The sequence below is a fragment of the Heloderma suspectum genome, chromosome 1 (assembly GCF_057233095.1).
Source record: "Heloderma suspectum isolate Gila_16-S chromosome 1, 16-S_ref, whole genome shotgun sequence".
Classification (NCBI taxonomy): Eukaryota; Metazoa; Chordata; class Lepidosauria; order Squamata; family Helodermatidae; genus Heloderma; species Heloderma suspectum.
The window spans coordinates 400025977-400046091 of NC_139458.1; the positions used below are offsets into that span (position 1 = coordinate 400025977).

Below are 20115 nucleotides of genomic sequence, written 5' to 3' on the forward strand. Positions count from 1 at the left end.
CATTTAGCTTAAATTAAGACCTTTACAGCCGCAAATGGCATCCTGGATGCCATTTGCATCTGTGCTTTTCATTCATGTGATAGGCTACGCAAATATTTGCGTAGCCTATCGCGTGAAAAAACAGGTCTGTAAATGGCATCCAGGACGCCATTTGCTTCCCTGTTTTACGTGATAGGCTATGCAAATATTTGCGTAGCCTATCGCGTGAATGAAAAGTACAGCCACAAATGGCGTCCTGGACGCCATTTGCATCCGCAGTCATTCGAGTCCCCATCAGCCAGCGATACAGCATGGCGGCCATATTGCTGGCAATCTGGAGTTGGAGGATCTGGCCAAAGAGGATTCTGCGGGGAGGCAGAGGTAAGTGTTCCGTTCTGCCACAGACTCCGAGGGGGGCGGCGGATTCTTTAGAATCCGGCCTTATTGGAGTCCGTGGCGGAATTCTCCGCCATCCCTATTCTTGACCCAACTCTGCTCCTGGCATCCCAGGTGGAGGCAACAGTGAGAAGTGCCTGTTATCAGCTTCGGCTGATACACCAGCTACGCCCATTCCTGGAACACATGGACCTTCTAACGGTGGTGCACACGCTGGTAACCTCTAGCTTGATTTCTGCATTGTGCTGTACTTGGGGCTGCCTGAATATTTAGTTTGGAAACTTCAACTGGTACAACATATCGCAGCCAGGTTGGTCTGTGGGACATCCTGTGGAGACCATATTACCCTGGTTTAGAATCTACACTGGCTGCCAATTTGTTTCTGAGTGAAATATAAAGTGCTGGTTCTTACCTTTAAGGCCCTACACGGTCTAGGTCCAGAGTACCTTAGGGAGCGCCTTCTCCCCTACATCCCAGTCCACCACATAAGGTCCTCTGAGGGCTCTCTGCTGCGGCTGCCTAAGTATGAGATCGGAAGCCACACGCAGGAGGACCTTTGCCTTTGGCGCCCCTCAGTTGTGGAATGACCTGCCAGTTGAAATGCGCCTGCTGACCTTATTGAAGGTTTTTAAGCAGACATTAAAGACGCTGTTATTCCGGGAGGCCTTCCCTTTTTAGAACTCTTGTTCCTTTTGCTGACTTTTGTGTATTAATTTTAAGCAGTGCTATTTTAAGAAGTGTTTTATTGTTGGATTTTTTAAACAAATTGTTTTTAGTTCAAGATAGTTTTTAGTTATACGTCGTCTGTATATATTGGCTGTGTGCTGTTATGAAAATGGTTTTTAAACTTTGTATATTGTATTTTAATGTTTTAACTTTTGTAAACTGCCCAGAGAGCTTCAGCTATGGGGTGGTATAGAAATCGTCATCATCATCTTCCCCAGTCCTGTTAACTGATGGCTAACTTCTGTCCATAGCAAGATGAAGTTATCTTCTCAGGGGTAGGGGTGTACGAACCCCACTCACCTTCATCCGCTGGGAGGTCCGCGGGGGGGGGGAGGTGATCCGGTCTTCCCCCCAGAATCCTCTCCAGCTGGCTCCACTCCGCAGCGAGTCTGCAGAGCCGCCGGCCAGGGCCGGCCGCTGCCACACTTCCAGCCACGGCTGGTCTACGGACACAAATGGCGTCCAGCATAGCGGACGCCATTTGCGTGCCTCCCTTTGGCCATGATAGGCTACGTAAATCTTTACGTAGCCTATCATAGAAAAAGGGAGGCACGCAAATGGCGTCTGCTATGCCCGACGCCATTTTGCATCCCCACAGGGGCAGCGGACGGACCTGGACCCAGCAGTGCCAGGTAAGATCCGGCCGGGTCAGACTTCACAGGATGGCGGGGTGGAGTGGTCCATTCTGCCACAGACTCCAGGGGTGCCAGATTCGAAGAATCCGGCCTCATTGGAGTCCGTGGCGGAATTCTCCGCCATTCCTACTCAGGAGCGGGTGGGTAGGGAAGTGGGCAACAGCAATGCTGAAGCTGCAGATTGCCTCTGGTCTATAAATTCAGGCCCAGACTAGAGGGAGAAAGTTCTCCCTCTGGTCAGTCCCAAACACCCACCATGCTAACCAGAGTCCTGATTGGCTCTCCAGGGCGAGCCCAAGCCAGCCTCCCCAAACCCCACAGTGCCATGGCAAATAGTCACTCCACCAGCCATCACCCTGCCTGCAAGCCCCACAAAAGGAGGCTCCTAGGTAAACAGGGAGCCATCGTTTATGCCAATTACTGTGTCCTTTGTAAACATGTATATGGGGGTGGTGTCATCATGTGAATCCTTTTCATCAAGCATAGGAACATAAGAAAAGTCTTGCTGGATCAGACCAAAGGCCTCCCTAGTCCAGCATTCTGTTCCCACAGTGGCCCACCAGGGAGCCCCCAAGCGGGACGTGAGTGCAGTATCACCCTCTCCAGCTCATGTTCCCAGCAGCTGGTATTCAAAGCAAAGCAACTGAGAATGTCGCTCAACTCCAACGTACGGCTGGTATTCTAGTACTAGGATAAAAGCAAAGAGGAGATTTGCTTGGATCCATTCTCATTTTGCTTTGGGGGGATTTTTAAAAGTCACTTGTGGAGAGGGGATGAGTGGTGGAAGGTTAAGAAGCCTAACATATAAGAGTAATATCCCCACAGATTAATGCTGCAGCTGTAGGTGTGGCAGATGTGGATTCCCTAAGGAATAGCGTGTGTCTCCCCATCTTTGGAGGGATTGCAAACCAGTCAAACAGCCAGTGATAGTAACCAAATACTAATAGCTTCCGAGTTCTGGCTGCTGCCAACAGCTGCTGTATTTTTCATGTGCTAAGCATCCCAATGACTGACACAGAAACAAGAATACAATTTAAACCTCTACTGACTAACACGTGGAAAACACGTTGACTATAGTAAATGATAATATGATTGTACAAGGTGCAATGATTACACTGAAGGAATAAAATAGCCACAGCAGAATATGGTGGGCTGTAAGATTGAATAAGCTGCTAACAAAATTCAAGCCTTATTTTCTTAAAGAGGCAATAAAGAAAAGAGAAATAGTATTTTGCCTCCCTCTGTACTTGAAATTTAAAGAGGGAAGCAAAAGGACAATGGAAAGTGGGTCATGGATAATGAGAAGGCTGTGGTCTTTGGGGGGCTGTGGTGCCCTCCAGAAAGGTTCGCTGAGCACTCCCTAATTCTAAGCATTTTGCCTCTGCACTTTTAAGCGTATGAGAAAAAGAGACTGCTGGACCAACGTTTGTAGTTCCTGACACATTTCAATAATATCTTTTTATCAAGGGAAACTAAAAAAACAGATAATACAAAAGAATCACTATGAGAATTCATATTCTAAAATAGTAATGAGGTCTCATACCATTACATCCATAAGGGCTGGGATAACAATATATCCGTCAGAATCTAGCTAAAAAGGGAATTTAATCCTGATATGAATTCTGATAATGTATTGGTTATCATTTAATATTTTGATTGACTGTTCTGGCATTACAAAATATATTTAATTTTGGATTTTATTACATTCCAGTAGTGAACGATAGCAGGATTGGTTTAAACATTTTCTGTCTGCCTCTTTAACAGCTGAGACTAAGACATGCAGTTCACTTAATAGGGAACTGATGGCTAAGAGAAATCCTTATATTTGGTCTTCTGTGAGTAAGTTAGAAGCAAGAAGTTCTAAGCACCATTTGGAAGATTTGGATGAAATCAAGAAGTATGTTTTAATTTGTTTTGTGATATTTGAAGCATTGGTGTCTTATATGTTTGTCTCTAAGAGTAATATTTTAGCAATGTTGGGATGTTTTAAGTTGTAATATGTATTTAAACTATGGTTATTTTCTTAAGTTGTGTAACTTAGTTTTTAAAGATTATTTTGTATTTTATGTTGTTTTAGTTTCCCTTGATAAAGAGATATTCTTGGAATGTATTGGAACTGCAAACATTGGTGCAGCTTTCTTCTCCTTCTTCTTCTCTTTCTGGTCTTATTTTGGCTTTGATGGGTATTTTTTGAATCCCTTTTGCTGTTGTTACTTTTAAAAATACACATATGCCTTCTCCAAAAATACCCATAACAGGGCAAGTGGTGAACAAATGGGATTTGTGGAGAACTGGGATTCCTCAACATCCCTCAGAAACAACTTTGATTCTTCAGAGACCTGTTCTGTCTTATGTATGCTGATGCTCAGAATATTTGATGCTCTGGATCTCTCGGAACATTAATTGTGTGAATGCAAAATGTGCACATTTGTATTAGATAAATAGCAGCTGTTTGGAAGTGTGAGCAGTCTCAGTAGGACGGGGCGGGGAAGGGGGGGAGAAGTTTAACTCTTTCCATGGTCTTGGTAAAAATTGCCTGCCTAAAGTTGCAATTTACATTTCAAGAGAACTCCTCACTAATGCCAATGGAATGCAAATAGCATTCCATGGTTTTGCTGGGACTACGGCAAGGAGAGAGTTGTTGTTGTTCAGTCGTTCAGTCATGTCTGACTCTTCATGACCCCATGGACCATAGCACGCCAGGCCTTCCTGTCCTGCGCTCTCTCCCGGAGCGTGCTCAAGTTCATATTCATTACATCGGTGATGCTATCTAGCCATCTCATCCTCTGCTGTCCCCTTCTCCTTTTGCCGTCAGTCTTTCCCAGCATCAGGGTCTTTTCCAGGGAGTTTTCTCTTCGCATTAGGTGGCCAAAATATTTGAGCTTCAGCTTCAGTATCTGTCCTTCCAGTGAGCACTCAGGGTTGATTTCCTTTAGGATTGACTGATCTGACCTCCTTGCAGTCCAGGGGACTCGTAAGAGTCTTCTCCAGCACCACAGTTCGAAAGCATCAATTCTTCAGCGCTCAGCCTTCCTTATAGTCCAGCTCTCACAGCCATACCTTACTACTGGGAAAACCATAGCTTTGATTAGATGGACCTTTGTCGGCAAGGTGATGTCTCTGCTTCTTACTATGCTGTCTAGGTTTGCCATAGCTTTCCTCCCAAGGAGCAAGCGTCTTTTAATTTCATGGCTACAGTCACCGTCTGCAGTGATCTTGGAGCCCAAGAAAGTAAAATCTGTCACAGCTTCCATTTCTTCCCCTTCTATATGCCAGGAAGTGATGGGGCCAGATGCCATGATCTTAGTTTTTTTTAATGTTGAGTTTCAAACCAGCTTTTGCACTCTCCTCTTTCACCCTCAACAAGAGGCTCTTGAGATCCTCTTCACTTTCTGCCATTAGGGTGGTATCGTCTGCATATCGGAGGTTGTTGATAATTCTCCCAGCAATCTTAATTCCGACCTCTGATTCATCCAACCCGGCAAGGAGAGAGAGAGAGGGTTAAACTTCTCCCCTCCAGTGGTCGCAGTGCTGCTCAGGCTTCCGGGTGGTTGCTCTTTATGGAACAAAAAAAATGTGCACATTCATTGCATTCATGCAATTAACATTGCATCTGGCTTGGCCCCAAGACTGAAGCTTGCACACAGTTAGACATGACCCTAAGCTGAAGACTGTTGGGGAAACAAGGAGGGAAAGGGTGAAAGGAAGATTAGTATTCATTCATGCCTATGGTGGGAGAGTATGGTGGTGCAGGTAGGGCTGGACCTCGGGGACCACAGTCTGCCACCCCCCACCACCCCCCAAATGACCATCCAAAGAGTGACAGGTGATGGTGGCAAATGGTCCTGGCATCAACACCTGGGACCCACTGGGCCTGACACTGCTTGGCACAGCATCCGTCTTTTCTTATTTTAAAAACATTTCATAGTCTGGGAGCAGCTGGCAATGCATGTAAATAGATACAGATGCTCATTTTATTATTTTTACTTTGAAGATATATTACCCTTTTCTACAGCAACATGGTGCTTATTCCCAAGTAAATGTGTTTAGCATCGCAGCAGCAGAAACAAACTCCATTTGATTCCTGTAGTCATGATAGTGCTATGATTTAAGTGAGATTAAAATGCAAAACTGCACATGCTCAGAGGATTTTTTTAAAAATTGAGATTGGCAAACAGTTTTTTCATTCTTAACTTGTGAGGAATGTAGAAGCAGTTGTAAAGCATGGAATGGCAGCGGGAGAAGAGAGATGTTAGTAGTAGTAGTAGTTACTTCACTACTGAAGTAATACACAAAGCCATCTAAAGAGGCGGGTAAGAGCATAAATAGTCCAGGGTCTAAAATTACATAGATGCACCACTGGAAGAGCAGCCTCGTCTAGTTTCTGCCTCTCAGGCTTTGACTCTCTTCCATGCCATTGTTTCCACTGATACACGTGTTCATGCAAAGAATCCACAAAGCATTGCTTTCTGCTTGCACTATCCAAATGACTGACATTTATATGCAAGCTTGTAATGTAAGCTGTTTGGTTCTTTGTCCTATCCCCATTTAAACACACACACACACACAGAGAGAGAGAGAGAGAGAGAGAGAGAGATTTCTGTTTTTTCTCTTCTAAAGCCACCTCAAGGCTTACACTGACCATTCCAATTTTTTGGCTTGAGCACAAGAAAGATTTTTTCAACATGTCTACTCTTTAAAAAACCCACACAGACAAAGACACCCTGCACTGCCTGGTAATTGTTTCAGCTGTTCAAGGTTACTTTGATGAATTTGCCTCAGCTTCAGCCCCCCCCCCCCACCTCCTCTTGCCTCATCCGTGCCAATGCAGGGGTGATTTCCAACCCAAACAGCCATGCCAGGACTTAAAACACAGTCTCCAGAGTGCAGTAAGCTTTATATTCCAACCCACTAGCATACTGAGCTATTGCAGCACCTTGAAAATGAGCAGAGTGTGACAAACCACCACCAGTATCTTTCCAACCCCTTATAAAATGAAATAAAGGGAACAAATAGATCACACAACACTTTTTCCCTAAAATAATGTATCTCCCTCCTCCGCATTCCTTCCCTGGATTTCACAGGTCCTGTGTTAACAACCCCAGGAGAAAATCACGAAGCGGAGACGAAGCAGGCAGCGTTCTACACAGAGCTGTGGTTTGTGGTATTAATGGCTCTCCTTGGCTTGATCCTTCTGGCCATTTTTTTGTCCCTAATTCTACAGAAGAAAATAAGTAAACAGCCGTATGCCCGGGAAAGGCCTCCTTTAGTCCCACTCCAAAAGAGGATGTCACCAATGAGTGTCTATTCACAAGGAGAAACACACATGGTATGATACTCAGACTGTGAATTGTTTAACAAAGGGGGTCTCTCTGAACATGTTCTCTATATCATGCGTGTGTGTATGTGTATGCACAAACATGCCTATCTGTATTGAGGCAAGCTTTTTAACATTTGAAATAGACTGAAAATACCCTTTGGGAGCAAGCAGCCAAGGGAACACTACAGCTGCTAACATGGCATTGGCGATCAGAACCCATTATGTGTGCAGTCCAGTTCACACTAACCAATTCTGTGGTTAAACATAGGAATATGAACCAGCTCTTTTTCAATGTATCATTTACGACGAGGCAGACAGCATCAAGCACTTTTAAGTCCCATCTAATGCAGCAGCCAAACTAGTTAAGCACATGGTTAAGGCATTATGCTTAAACCTGGGTTGCTGACAAAAACAGCAGGCCTTTGTTGAGCTGTCTTCCCATAATGTTTTGGTATGTGTACTCGGGCCTTGTGTTTCCCTACTAGTAGCAGGCAGTGATGTGGGGGTGGGGATGGAAAAACATGCTACACAGCTAAGTGTGCCTAAGTGTTTTGGGAATGACCCTACATTCAACATGGGACTCGCGCCAAAAATGGCAGTGTCTACTTAATTCTCCCCACTAGAACCACAAGGGGACTTTAAAGTGCTAAATTTTTGTCAGATGATTCCTAAATAAATGAGAACAATACCTCCCAGGATGTGAAACCTGGCAAAGTTACCAGAGAGAAGCAGCAGCTTTTATCTGTGCCTTGTGCCTTTCTAAAGGGACTATTGCAGAATTATATAGCTAGCTATTTCTCAGCTCCCACACGTGCCGTGTTTCCCCCCTTCAAACTGAACAGCATGCTTAAATTTTTCTGTCATTTTCACAGCTCAGGCCTTCGTTAAAAGCATTTTAAATACTACAGCAAGTCGACAATTTTAATTTTTATGTCGACCCTTAAGGACCTGTCAGCACCATGGCTACTCCTAAAGCATTACTGGGTTAGGGGGCCAAGCGGGTGCCTTAAAGGAAAATGTTTGTGTTTCAGGAATTACCCTCTGGAGCCTGGAGATGCTGCTTTCAGCAACATTTCTATGGTGACTCAGGGTGGATTGTAAAGGCTAAATTAGGGCCTGTTGAACCAATTTTATTTGGATTTCTGAAATAGAAAAATGAGCTTTGAATATAGGCTGGGTTGCCATGAAGCTTTATAGGAACAGTCACTTGTGGCTGAAAGAAACAATCAGGAGCACCAGTGAAAAACTGGGGATGTAGTTTTATTAAAAGAAATGTGTGAAAAGAAGCAAGTGTCGCACAAGGGACAGAAAAGAAGTACTCCTGTTAATGTTTAATTCAGGTATTCCCCTTACTACATTGTTCTGAGAAGTCCAGTGAAGGGGTGGGGGAATTAGCCACAGCCTGTTTCCGCCACTCCTTCTCAGGTACGCCCTTTGCTCTGGCATCTGCTTCTAATAGCCTAGATGGGCCTTTAGGAATAGAGGAAGCTGCTTTATGCTGAGTCACAGCATCTTAATATTCTGTACATTGACCAGCAGTGGCTCTTTGGGCTTTCAGACAGGGGAGCTCCTCCACACTTGGTACCACACCAATCTTGGGCCAATGAGAATCCACCCTCACGTGGAGGAGTGCCACCTAGTACATTAGTATGCACAAAGGGCCCCTTCTTACACTCGCCAAATGTGGTACCATCGGCAGCACGGCTGATGGATACAACCCCACCCTCCTGATTAACGCATGAGGGGTGTTTGTTTGAACAATTCCTAAACAGAATGAGCACTCTGGGTGCTTTCTCCCCATTTCCCTTGGGAAATAGAAATGTTATATCACTATGGTGATTTAGGCCATTTTGGACAGGACAACATTCGGCCATTTTGGACATGACAATAAGGAGAACAGGACATTCACAGCTTGCATTTCTAGCTCCCTGGGCTTCTCTGTCTCTTCCCTCTGTGGAGATATAAATATACATGGGCAAACCTGTCCAACTGTAGAAGGAAATTGATTTTGGACTAGACAGGCAATCAGGAACAGGAAGCGCAAGTGGAGGAACCTCCTCTCATCACATGTCCAGAATGGCTCTTTGCCCCTACAACACTGATTTTGAAATGTTGCTGGACCATATTGTAGGGAAAGGATACAATTGAAAGTTTGCCTTGAACCCTGCGGTTTTAATACCAGTTCCCACACTCCCCATCCCAAATTGTGAGAAGATCAAGAATGGCAGCATAAGCAACACTGTTTTAAATTGCTGCGTGCATGCACAGTTGCTGTTCATTTGTTGACCATTTTCAGAGAGCCTTCTGGCTATGACAATCTTGAATTGGGGTGTTATGTGCAATACGTGTTGCTTATGCATGGACCATATTTGGTCCTGTTGGCTATGACTCTTGTCAAGCCTCTAGCTGTAGCTCAATCCAGTCTTTCTCGCCACAAACATAGACAGAAAGTCTCACCTAGGCATAGATCATTTACAAGATCAGACCTATCTCTCTCAAACCCTTTCCTAATAATTTATAACACTTTAGTACACACAGAAAATATAATTGTGTGAAAGGGATGTAGATGTCAATGTGTGTAAAATGCAGGCTTTTCTTACAAGGGGGCTGTGCCAGATATTCACTAATTTCTATATTCACTTCAAAATTAGCATATTCATGCAGCCAAATTCGATTATCAAAAAACAACAACAAAACCTCACTTCACATTCCTCAACATGTGTACTGTGTCAATGCAATATTTCTGGAGCTATTTTTCCATCTCCTCCCCTGCCCTCACTTCCTCTGCCTCATTTGCCCTCACTGCCGTTTAATCTGATTGGTGGTGGTGGGCTATGTGATTTTGCTGATGATGTCAAGGATGCGTGTGAACAAAATCACATGGCACACCAAAGCCAAATTAAAAGGCAATCAGGTCAAATGAGAAAGAAAGGGCAAAGAAGAATGAGAAAGAGAATAGCAGCAAGTAACAGCTAAGGAGGCAAAGGGCATCTCTACACCAGCCTAAAATCCTGCATGTAAAACAGGGCTTTCTGCTTCCACTTTAAATGCAGGTTCACAATGACTCCCTTTTTCACCCACTTCTCCCCCCCACCCCCGTCTTCCATTATCTTTTATTGACCTCGCTCCTCTTCTTGCTGCTTTTTCTCTTTTCACGGAGGAAATGCAAGTGGATAATTTGGGTAATTACCCCAATAATAATGGGGTAATTTGCTAGCTCATTATCTGCAATCTATTTAAAAACAGAACAAAGGGCATTTAGTGCAGGAGGTGCCTTGGAGGTTCACGATGTCCTGTAAAAAAAAAACAAAAAAACCCCTGCAAACTTCTGTGAGGGAGCAATCTCAATTGCAGAATAAAAGCTCCATGTAGAGAAAGCGAAAGGAGTGCTAAATAGCTTTGAAACTACATAAATATGCTCACAAAAAAGAAGTGTGTTTTTTAAATGTTGAAAATTTGTAGTTTTAGTTAGAGATAATTAATACCATGTCTCTTTTCACCCTCTTTATACTGCTGTAGCCTCTTATTCCCATTCACTCTCCTCTTAAAGTAGAGAGGAAATAGTAGCAAAAACTAGCCACTGGCATTTCCTCTTAAAGTGTTTTGTTTTAAAATAGTGAACTAGTTCATCAAGATTTACCATATTCTTCTGGCATTATATGAACTACAACTGAAAGCATATTACACAACCTTGTTTCTGTTCAGGCTATGTGAACAGCTGGGAGAAGTTTACATTTAAAAGGCAGCATTTCCAGTCTCTCTTATTCCTAGTTTTGCTTCCCCTTCTACTTTGGAAGGTTACTCTGTCTCAACTGCTGCCTATTTCTATCTCCTGTGTTTTAACTCCTTGTCTTTACTGTCTTGTCTTTCCTTCATTATTTCCTGCACCTATGATGTTTCAAAAATGCAGAAATCCTCTCTCACTAATAATCCCTGGCATCAGCCTCCTATTGCTACTCCTTTACAAGTCCCTGTCATCTCGTCTTCACAAGTATCACAGAGCTCAGATAAGGTAAGCCTTTGCAATGCATATGTCTGCATAAACATTTGAGAAAGATATGTTTCTGAACTGCTATTCAATGGCTCTCTCTCCATCTCTGTATTAGACTGAGGGAATCACTCTGTTTTATTATCACTTTCAAGGTCACACGGCATACGGTGCAGATAATTGTAACTGCAGTTTTTACACCTAACTCAATTACTGGCTTGAATCTGGAACACTCAGCTGCTGGAGTCCCATACAAATGCTAGTGAAACTTGCCTCAAAGAACAACAAATTGGCTTTCAGTTGCCATAAGCCTTCACTGCTGACACCTTTCCATTTTTCTGACTTGGTATAATGGGGCAATTCCTCAGCCACAGCAGATCAACATCGCTTTGCTTGAAGATACTGGAGTTTCAGGGCCTTCCTCCTCACTGGCACTCCAGCGCACTCAGTGCAGACATTCATCGCAGCCTAACCTTACAACGGGACATTTGTCATGGCACCCAGGCCATTTAGAAATGCTATTAACACCGTTCTTCCCTTTTTAATCTCAGTTTGAGCGGGTTGCTGATACATCCGAGTCATCAAGCAGCATCACTCTCAAAAGCTACACAATGCACTTTGAGGTAGTGATTAGTGTGGCTGTAACGGGTGGGGCCTGGGCTACCGAACGATTGCAATTTCATTTCCTCGGGTTGTGTGCATGACCGTTTTTTGCATGATGCTTGCTTTATTGCTGCACGACTATTGGTAGTTGAAAGGCGGATGGTTTTGAGCATATTTGTTTTCTGGTCAACCACCCAGGTAGCTGAGCAGATGAAGGGCCTTTAGCTTTTGGATTGTTCTGCGGTACACGGGTGCAAATAAGGCTTTCTTTCAGAAAACGGAAAATTAGGCAGATGTGGCAAGCTTCTTAGGAACTTACGGTGGATCTCAATTAAATCACAAAGCCGCATTAGGCCCAGTGGTGGTGCTGCTGTGTCTGAGGGGGAGGGGGCAAGGTGATCTTGGGGGGGGGCTCCTATGCAGCACTCCCCTCTCCTCTCTAGAGCTGCCACCTCCTGTTTGTCCAGCCAGCTTATACCCACGCACACACCTGGCCCAACTTCCTCCCTTTCCCCTGCTGTTCTCGTCACAATCCTCCCCCTTGAGCTGACCAGGCAGTGTCACCTGGTAAGAGTGGAGCCTGGCCCACCCCAGTCCCTTACCACCAGCGAGGGGCTCCCTTTCTCCGTTTTTATTTCTAAAAAGCCCACTTGGCTGTTGGAGCTAGCTGGGCAGCTGGCACTTCACTGAGCCCCACTGCAACCACGTTTAAAAAAGAAGAATCCCCCCCCAGGTGCTGCTTGCTAAGGTGTGGGACAAGATAAACTTCGGGCTCTGCTCTCCCCCCTCAGCTGCTTGCCAGATGATGCTGGGAAGGGAAGGGGCTCCTCTTCTGACGATTGCAGAATGGTAGACCGGCTGCCCAGCCGCAAGCTCGCCTGGTACTTGGCTAAACAGCCTATTTACCACTGCGCTCCTGTTTTTCAAGAATGAAAAAGAACCTCCTTCCCATCGCAACGCTGCCACCTAAGCTGGAGGGAAGAAATGAGGAGGGGGTGAATGCTGGGGTCATCCTTGCCACTTTGTTCCTCTGCCCACCCACCTGCTTACCAGGCTGTCTCCTGAACAGAAAAGGGCTCCTTTTCCTCCCCCCCCCCTTTAAAAATAACAGCTCAGCAGCAGCAGGCACACTGGTCAGCAAAGCGCCTGTGAGTCAGCTGCAGCCACGGGTGCACACCACAACCTTCATTCCCCACAGTGCCTCCCTGGCTCAGAGGTGTGGCTGTAGCCAGCTCAACAGGCACTTCACCTGCCACCACTGAACTGGTTTTTCTAAGGGAGATACTGCCCTGTTTCTGGAGCGTTATTTGGGGGCCTTCTGGGCTGCGTGGGCCCAGAGTTTCTGCCCAAAGATCTGTGGTTTAGGTGCCAGTGACCAGACCAGGCAACAGCAGCTATGCACCCTCACAAAATCAGGAAAAGTATCAAAGCTCATGTGAACAGAATATAGTTTGATGGTGGCTGGGCCCACAGCCCGATCATATTCCTACTTCCATCTTCTGAATACTAATACCTACTGTGTAGCGCTTGCACCTAGAAAATCCTCATTTTCATTTCAGCTCAGTCACAAACAAGGCACCTTTTCAACACTGTAAAAGGATTTTGGCTGCTATGGAGGTAATTGCATTAGTGCAAACCTTCGTGGTATTGATAATGGGATTGCAGCTAACAAGCAACCTTGCAGGGGCACACTTGGTAAACAAAGTGGGTCACTGCACCTAAATCTATGTAGGAAACTGCGTGTCATTGCAGCTATGATCACAGGAAGCTGCCTTGGGCAATGCTATGCATGTTTAGACAGAAAAAAGGCCTCCAGCTCCCAACATTCCCCAGCCAGCCATGCTGGGGTAGAGCACAATCATTTTATGTTTTATCATGTGACATACTAAAGTGACATTGCTTCCACATGCCAGTGTGGAGTAACGGTTAGAGTGTTGAACTGCAATGCAGGAGCTCTGCGTTGTAGCCCCCCTCAGCCATGAAGCTCCCTGAATGACTTTGGGCTAGTCACTGAGCGGGTTTGCACATAATGAGAAGCACTGTGGGGGGATTTCCCTGTGGGTTTTTTGTTGCAGTGGCAACCACCATTTTTAATATTCAAGCCACAGCAAGGGCACATTGTAGCTTGTTGTTATGCATGAACTTGGCAAGTGTGGGTTGTTGGGGTGCTTGACAAGCCACCCAGAGCCTATGGGCTAGAATATTGGCTGCCGCAGTCAAAATGGTGGCTGCGGCAGCAAGGAGAAGCCCTGCGTGGTGGTTTCTCATTATGCGCAAACCCACTCTCTGACTCTTAGCCTAACTGACCTCACAGGGTTGTTGTGAGGATAAAATGGAGAGGAGGATCATGTACACCGCCTTGGGTTCCTTGCAAGTGGAAAAAAGCGGGATATAAATGTAATGAATGAAGGCATGTGCTTGCTGTGTGTGTACATGGGCACATGTATGCATTTGCTTTATAGGACAGGTCATGAGAAGTGATATGTGAACGAAACATGAAAGCAGAAAACTGGCTTTCAATGCAAGATCTAGTTGTACTTATACTAGCAGAATCTTTAGAGACTCTACTGATCCACAAGTTAAAAAGTCAGCAGTCATTCATCAGTGAACCAATAGCCCTGCTCACCTTGCAGGCATTGCACAGAAAAAGGGTGTTGTTAGAATGGAATGGCAATTACGCTGGTGACATGCATGTATCACATGCTTAACAGGAGATCACCTTGTGAAACTGCATCGCAGAAGGCTATAGTTCCCACAGGGAACAATAGCTGAAGAGAGTGCTAATGAGCCTTACCATGTGTGTTTAATGGTTTTCTGTTATTGCCCGTAAACTCTGCTATCAAGATGGGCTACTGCAGTGTTGAGAAATTAACTTTCATCTGGTCATCAGCTAGGGATGGTTTATGATGAGGGAATCATTTCTTAGTGGAAGCCACAGTTTGGGGGCACTGTGTTTAGTAAAAGCTTCTCCTGAGCAAATAATTTTTATGTTTCCATATTCCTAGGGACTGGCAGATACAAAAATTCCAGGGCCAGCAACTTCAATGAGTATGCGTAGAAATCGAAGCTCTTCTGTCCTTCAGGTACCAAGCCAAAGCCAGATGCAGCATACTTTTTCTCAAGGTTCCCTACATCGCAGTGTCAGTCAACTTATTGATGTCTACGACAAAAAATCCTTAACAGAAGATACTGTTTGGGATGCCGTTATTCATGGTCATGACAGTGGTTTGGTAAGTTCTTTTTCAAGGCAGACTGATCAGCTTTGCCTGTTAACATGCTGTATGCACAGAATCTTTGAGAGAAATGCCAATTACATCATGTAACCAGTGATTAGAGAATACCAGTAGGAAACTCTTTGTGGGTGTATTGGTGCCGTCAACACAAATGACCCTAGCTAGGCAATCAACCACTACTGATCAAAAGCCCTTCCACCCCCAACGCCCTGCTCACTTTTCCTCTAGTTTACTTAAGCCAACTTGATACAGGACACAGGGAAATCCTTTAGCCATGAAGGGTTTCCATGCAACTCCAATGACATTTAAATGCACTTGCACATGCACTGGTCCATCAACATGCCAACAGTGGATGGCCCAGGTGGATGCACCACTGTAATGCCAATAGTACATGTGAATGAGCTAGCATACATGGTGAGCACATTATAATGTGACTGGATATCCATGGAACGCTTACACGGGGATGGGCTTGTCTTATACAAGATACCATGGCCTGCATCTTGTATAAGACAAGCAGTAGATACTGACCCTCTTATAAGAATTTAAAAATAAATGCCATTTATGTCTTGTTCTTGAACCACATTCCATTAAGAGCTCATTTATGTAGTTAATTTTTGAAAACCCTAATAATTATCTTTGGTAATTATATCAGGTATGATATCATTCATCAGCATTAGAAATACCTTGGGTGGGTGATGAGTTCCCTTCCTTCCTTCCTGTTCTTAACTAGAATGCAAGATTCTTCAAGAGCAAAAAGTATATGTAACAGTTGATGCCATGATGCAATTTAAAATCTGATATAAGTTATTTACTGTTTTCTCCATCCTTTTTGTAAATGTCCACTTGTGCAGTGATTAATACATAATTGTTATCAAATGAAACAAAACATGATTAATTTTAATCACTTTTTTCAGTATGTAGATGACGAAGATCTTGTGAGTGCTATCAAAGGCTTCAGTACAGTCACCAAAGAACATACAACATTTACTGATACACATTTGTGAGTCTCCACTGCTTCTACAGCATAGATAAAAGAATATGGAAGGCAACCTTTAAATCAAACCATTCTGAAAACATTTCCTTTTTCAGTCATTGTGATGTAATGTGCCTATTCAAATATCAGTGAATGATTTCTTGGATAGTAGGTGCTTGAAATGTTTTTTTTTTTTTAACAAAGACACAATAACACTGTCAGCATTACTTTAAAATACTTGTAGTAATGCATTTCTAAGAGTAAAATTTATTTATATAGCAAATATACAGTATTGTGCAAAAGTCTTAGGCCACCATTAGATTTGTTGTTTTAGCAATGGTATAATGACCATATATAATTATTTCTCAGTCTCTTCATTAGAATACAACCAGAAAATACAGGGAATTTGTATGCTGTATTCAACAATAGAAAAAAATCAGAAAAAAACAGCTTCCATAGGCTAAAGTGGCAAGTATTTAGTGTGATCTCCCCTTACACTAGAGTAACAGCAGGCGCCTGGCCAGGAATGGTCTTCGTGGAAGGGTAGCAGCCAAGAAACCACTTTTGTGGAAGGGGAACAGGGTGAAAAGGCTAAGATATGCTAAAGCTCACAAAGATTGGAATGAGGATCAGTGGAAAAGAGTATTATGAGTGATGAATCCAACTTTGAAATTTTGGGGTCCATTCGCTGACAATATGTGAGAAGAAGAGTTGGAGAGAGATGGACGAATGAGTGCTTGCGGCCTTCAGTGAAACATGGTGGAGGATCTGTCCTGGTTTGGGGCTGCATTTCTGCCAGTGGTGTTGGTGATCTTGTCCGTATTGATGGGATCATGAATGCTGAAAAGTACAGACAGGTTTGAATTCATCATGCCATTCCTTCTGGAAAGCGCCTGATTGGGAATGGTTTCATTTTTCAGCATGATAACGATCCCAAGCCCACTGCTAATGCAGTGAAATCATATTTAGAGAGGAAAACAGCTGATAAAACACTGACAGTCATGGACTGGCCTCCACAGAGTCCAGACCTGAATATTATAGAGGCAGTATGGGATCACTCGGACAGAGAAAGAAATAAAAGACAACCTACATCTAAAGAAGAACTCTGGGAAGTGCTGAAAGAAGCCTGGTATAATATACCAGAAGATTACTTCAGAAAACGTCAGGACAGTCTCCCCAAGAGTTCAAGATGTGCTTAGAGCCAAGGGAGGTCACACTAAATACTGACTTTTGCCTGTACATATTTCCTGTATTTTCTGCTTGTATCTTAATACAGAGACTGAAAAATAATTATGGATGGTCATTAAAACTTTGCTAAAACAACAAAGCTGGTGGTGGCCTAAGACTTTTGCACAGTACTATATATTAAAGATTTTTAATGTGGTTTTGACAGATATGTGTACCTGAGCCAGAAATCTTTATTAAAGTACCACCTAGGAAAATCATGACTGGATAAAATGATTAAAGTCTGATGTTAAAGTTTTAACCAAAACGTATTAAAAAAATTTTTTTAGTCAATTGCTGTCCAGATTCACATTTAAATGTTCTACGGTATATGATTAGGAAAGAGGACAGTTCTACAGTTATGAAGCAATACTGTTTTTCCTTCCTCTCCCCCCCCCCCCCCCGCCCCATGACAGCATTTAGTTTAACTTGCTTTAACCACAGAAGCTTGGAGCATCAAGATCTTATTACAGATCATACTGACTTTTTTGCAACTCCTTTGAACAAAACGGCGATTGTCCCAAGCAACTCTTATTACAGTTCTTGCGTTATAGTTAATTTCAGCATACGGCTAAAGAAATATTTCAGGTAATTTACCAGTAGTACTTCAAAACAACAAACCCCACCAAACCTTAAATGTTTAAATTTAAGGCAGGAACAATCAGCACTAGAGTTAGCCTCTTAGACTGAAATAGTAAAGTACACTTATGTGGGGAAGTTTTTAGGACAGAAGTGCTAGAACAATATATAGTGAACTCCTGACTACATATTGTAGAGAATAGTGAATTCAATAGTGAATTCAATTGGACTTACTCCCAAAGAAGTATGTATAGAATTGCAGCCTATGTCTTCCAGTAGAAATGTTCGAGGGAGACAGTAGAAGATACATAATGCATGACCATGGACCAACTTTCTTTGAGAAAGTTATACTCTACTGCTGCTCTGCTGGGCACAGGTTGAAGAACAATGTTGTTCAATTCTAAGGCTATTTATTTTATTTATTAAAGTTATTAATCACCCATTTGGCTGGTCACCCAGCCACTCTGGGCGATGTACAACAAAATTATAAAATACATTAAAAACAATTTTTCTAAAAAATACCCTAACCCACTCCAAATGCCTGCCTGAACAACCACGTTTTTAATGTGTGGCAGAAGCTTTACAGTAGTCTAAACAAGAGACCAGGGCATGTACTACCGATGGGAGCAGATGGTCGGGAAGGAAGGGGCGCAGCCGCCGTATCAGATGGAGTTGATACAGCGCTGTCCGGCTCACAGCTGACACCTGAGCCTCCATGGACAGCTGGGAGTCCAAAATGACCCCCAGGCTGCGGACCTGGTCTTTCAAGGGTAGCCATACCTCATTCAACACCAGGTCAACATCCCCCAGCCTCCTCTTGTCTCCCACCAAAAGTACCTCGGTCTTGTCAGGGTTCAGCTTCAGCTTACTCCTCCCCATCCAGCCACTCACCGTCTCCAGACATTTGGACAGGGATTCTATGGCCAACCTTGGTGAGGATTTGAACAAGAGGTAGAGCTGCGTGTCATCCGCATATTGATGACACCGCACCCCAAACCTCCTGATGATAGCCCCCAGTGGCTTCACATAGATGTTAAATTGCATCGGGGAGAGGATGGAACCCTGTGGCACCCCACAAGTGAGCGGCCATGGGTCCGAAACCACCTCTCCCAGTACTACCCTCTGGAACCTGGCTAGGCAAACCCGTTGTTCATATGATTAGACGTAAAATGGAAAGTTGGGTACTTACTGTGAAGCTGCATTCCAATTCAGTGTGTGGAAAACATCTATCCAGGTTTAACTCCTCCCACCACCCAGGACAGGTGAGGAAGACAGAGAAAAATGAAGGTATAGAAGAAAAGGTTAAGAGAATAATGAAGCCTGACTAGAGAGTTTGTTGAAGATAGGTAAGACCAAGCTTTGTTCTGGGTGAAGGCAAGGAACGAACTGGCTGGGAGGTGCCATGGAGGCCAGGACCAAGGCAAAAAGCCTGGTCACATGTTCCTTGCCTGACCTGGGTGGTGGGAAGAGTTAACCCTGGATGGATGTTTCACATGCACTGAATTGGAATACTCTTTTACCACTGATAACAAAAACTCAGCCACTTTTTATTTATTTATTTATTTATTGCATTTATAGCCCGCCTTTTTTCCTCCAAGGAACTCAAGGCACCATACATAATCCTCCTCCTCTCCATTTTATCCTCACAACAACAACCCTGTGAGGTAGGTTGGGCTGAGAGTCTGTGACTGGCCGAGTCACCCAGTGAGCTTCCATGGCCGAGTGGGGACTAGAACCCGGATCTCCTGACTCCCGGTCCAGCACTCTAGCCACTACACTTCCACAAGCTGTACGTATGTTATGGTGACATCTCTGTGTTGACATGGCATGTGTCAAGGGTATCAACGTTTCAAGCCTCCAAAAGCTCAGTCATGTGCAATAAGAATTTAGCTTGGGAAGCACAGTATTAGACTTCAACTATAGTAGCAAATCTTTGTATGTGCTGCTGAAGATAAAGCCACTCCAGAGTTTTGGTGCATTAGTAGGAAAAAGGAAAAAAATTTGCTCTCAAAGTGCACTTCAAACCATAAAATTGCATAAGACTGCAAACAGCCAGGTTTCTACAAGTATTCTGGCTTGTAGGTGGTTTATGGACTGCAACTTGCGTATTGACGCATAGATCCTGCTTTGCTGGGTTTACTAGTACCCTTTGAAGTGGTATCAGTCACACAAAAGAAATGGTCTAACTTGTGGAGCAAATACAAAGTATTAATTGATAGGATGTTACTTTAGATTTGAGTCATGTGTATCATTAATGTTTATATAACATATACCAGAACTTTAGCCATTACGATATTTAAGATGAAATTGAACATTTTTTGTGATTATATACAGAAATGTAATATGTTGTCAGGTTATAGGATATTATCCTGATTAATAAATGATGCTAACCTAATTTGTGTCATTAGGTGTCTTTCACTCATCTTGACCCCTGCAATATTATTTATTGCCATTCTGTG

At 43.7% G+C, this 20115-nt stretch overlaps 1 protein-coding gene across 1 annotated transcript in view; it reads left to right on the forward strand.

Annotated features, from left to right (window-relative positions):
* USH2A (usherin) overlaps positions 1–17369 on the forward strand; it is an 809138-nt gene extending 791769 nt beyond the window's left edge. Inside the window, exons 70-72 of the mRNA XM_084828794.1 lie at positions 6821–7065; positions 14653–14877; positions 15795–17369. Of these exons, the coding sequence (XP_084684920.1) occupies positions 6821–7065; positions 14653–14877; positions 15795–15884 (560 nt within the window). The 3' untranslated portion in view covers positions 15885–17369. The remainder of the gene's footprint in view (positions 1–6820; positions 7066–14652; positions 14878–15794) is intronic.
* The last annotated feature ends 2746 nt before the right edge of the window (positions 17370–20115 follow it).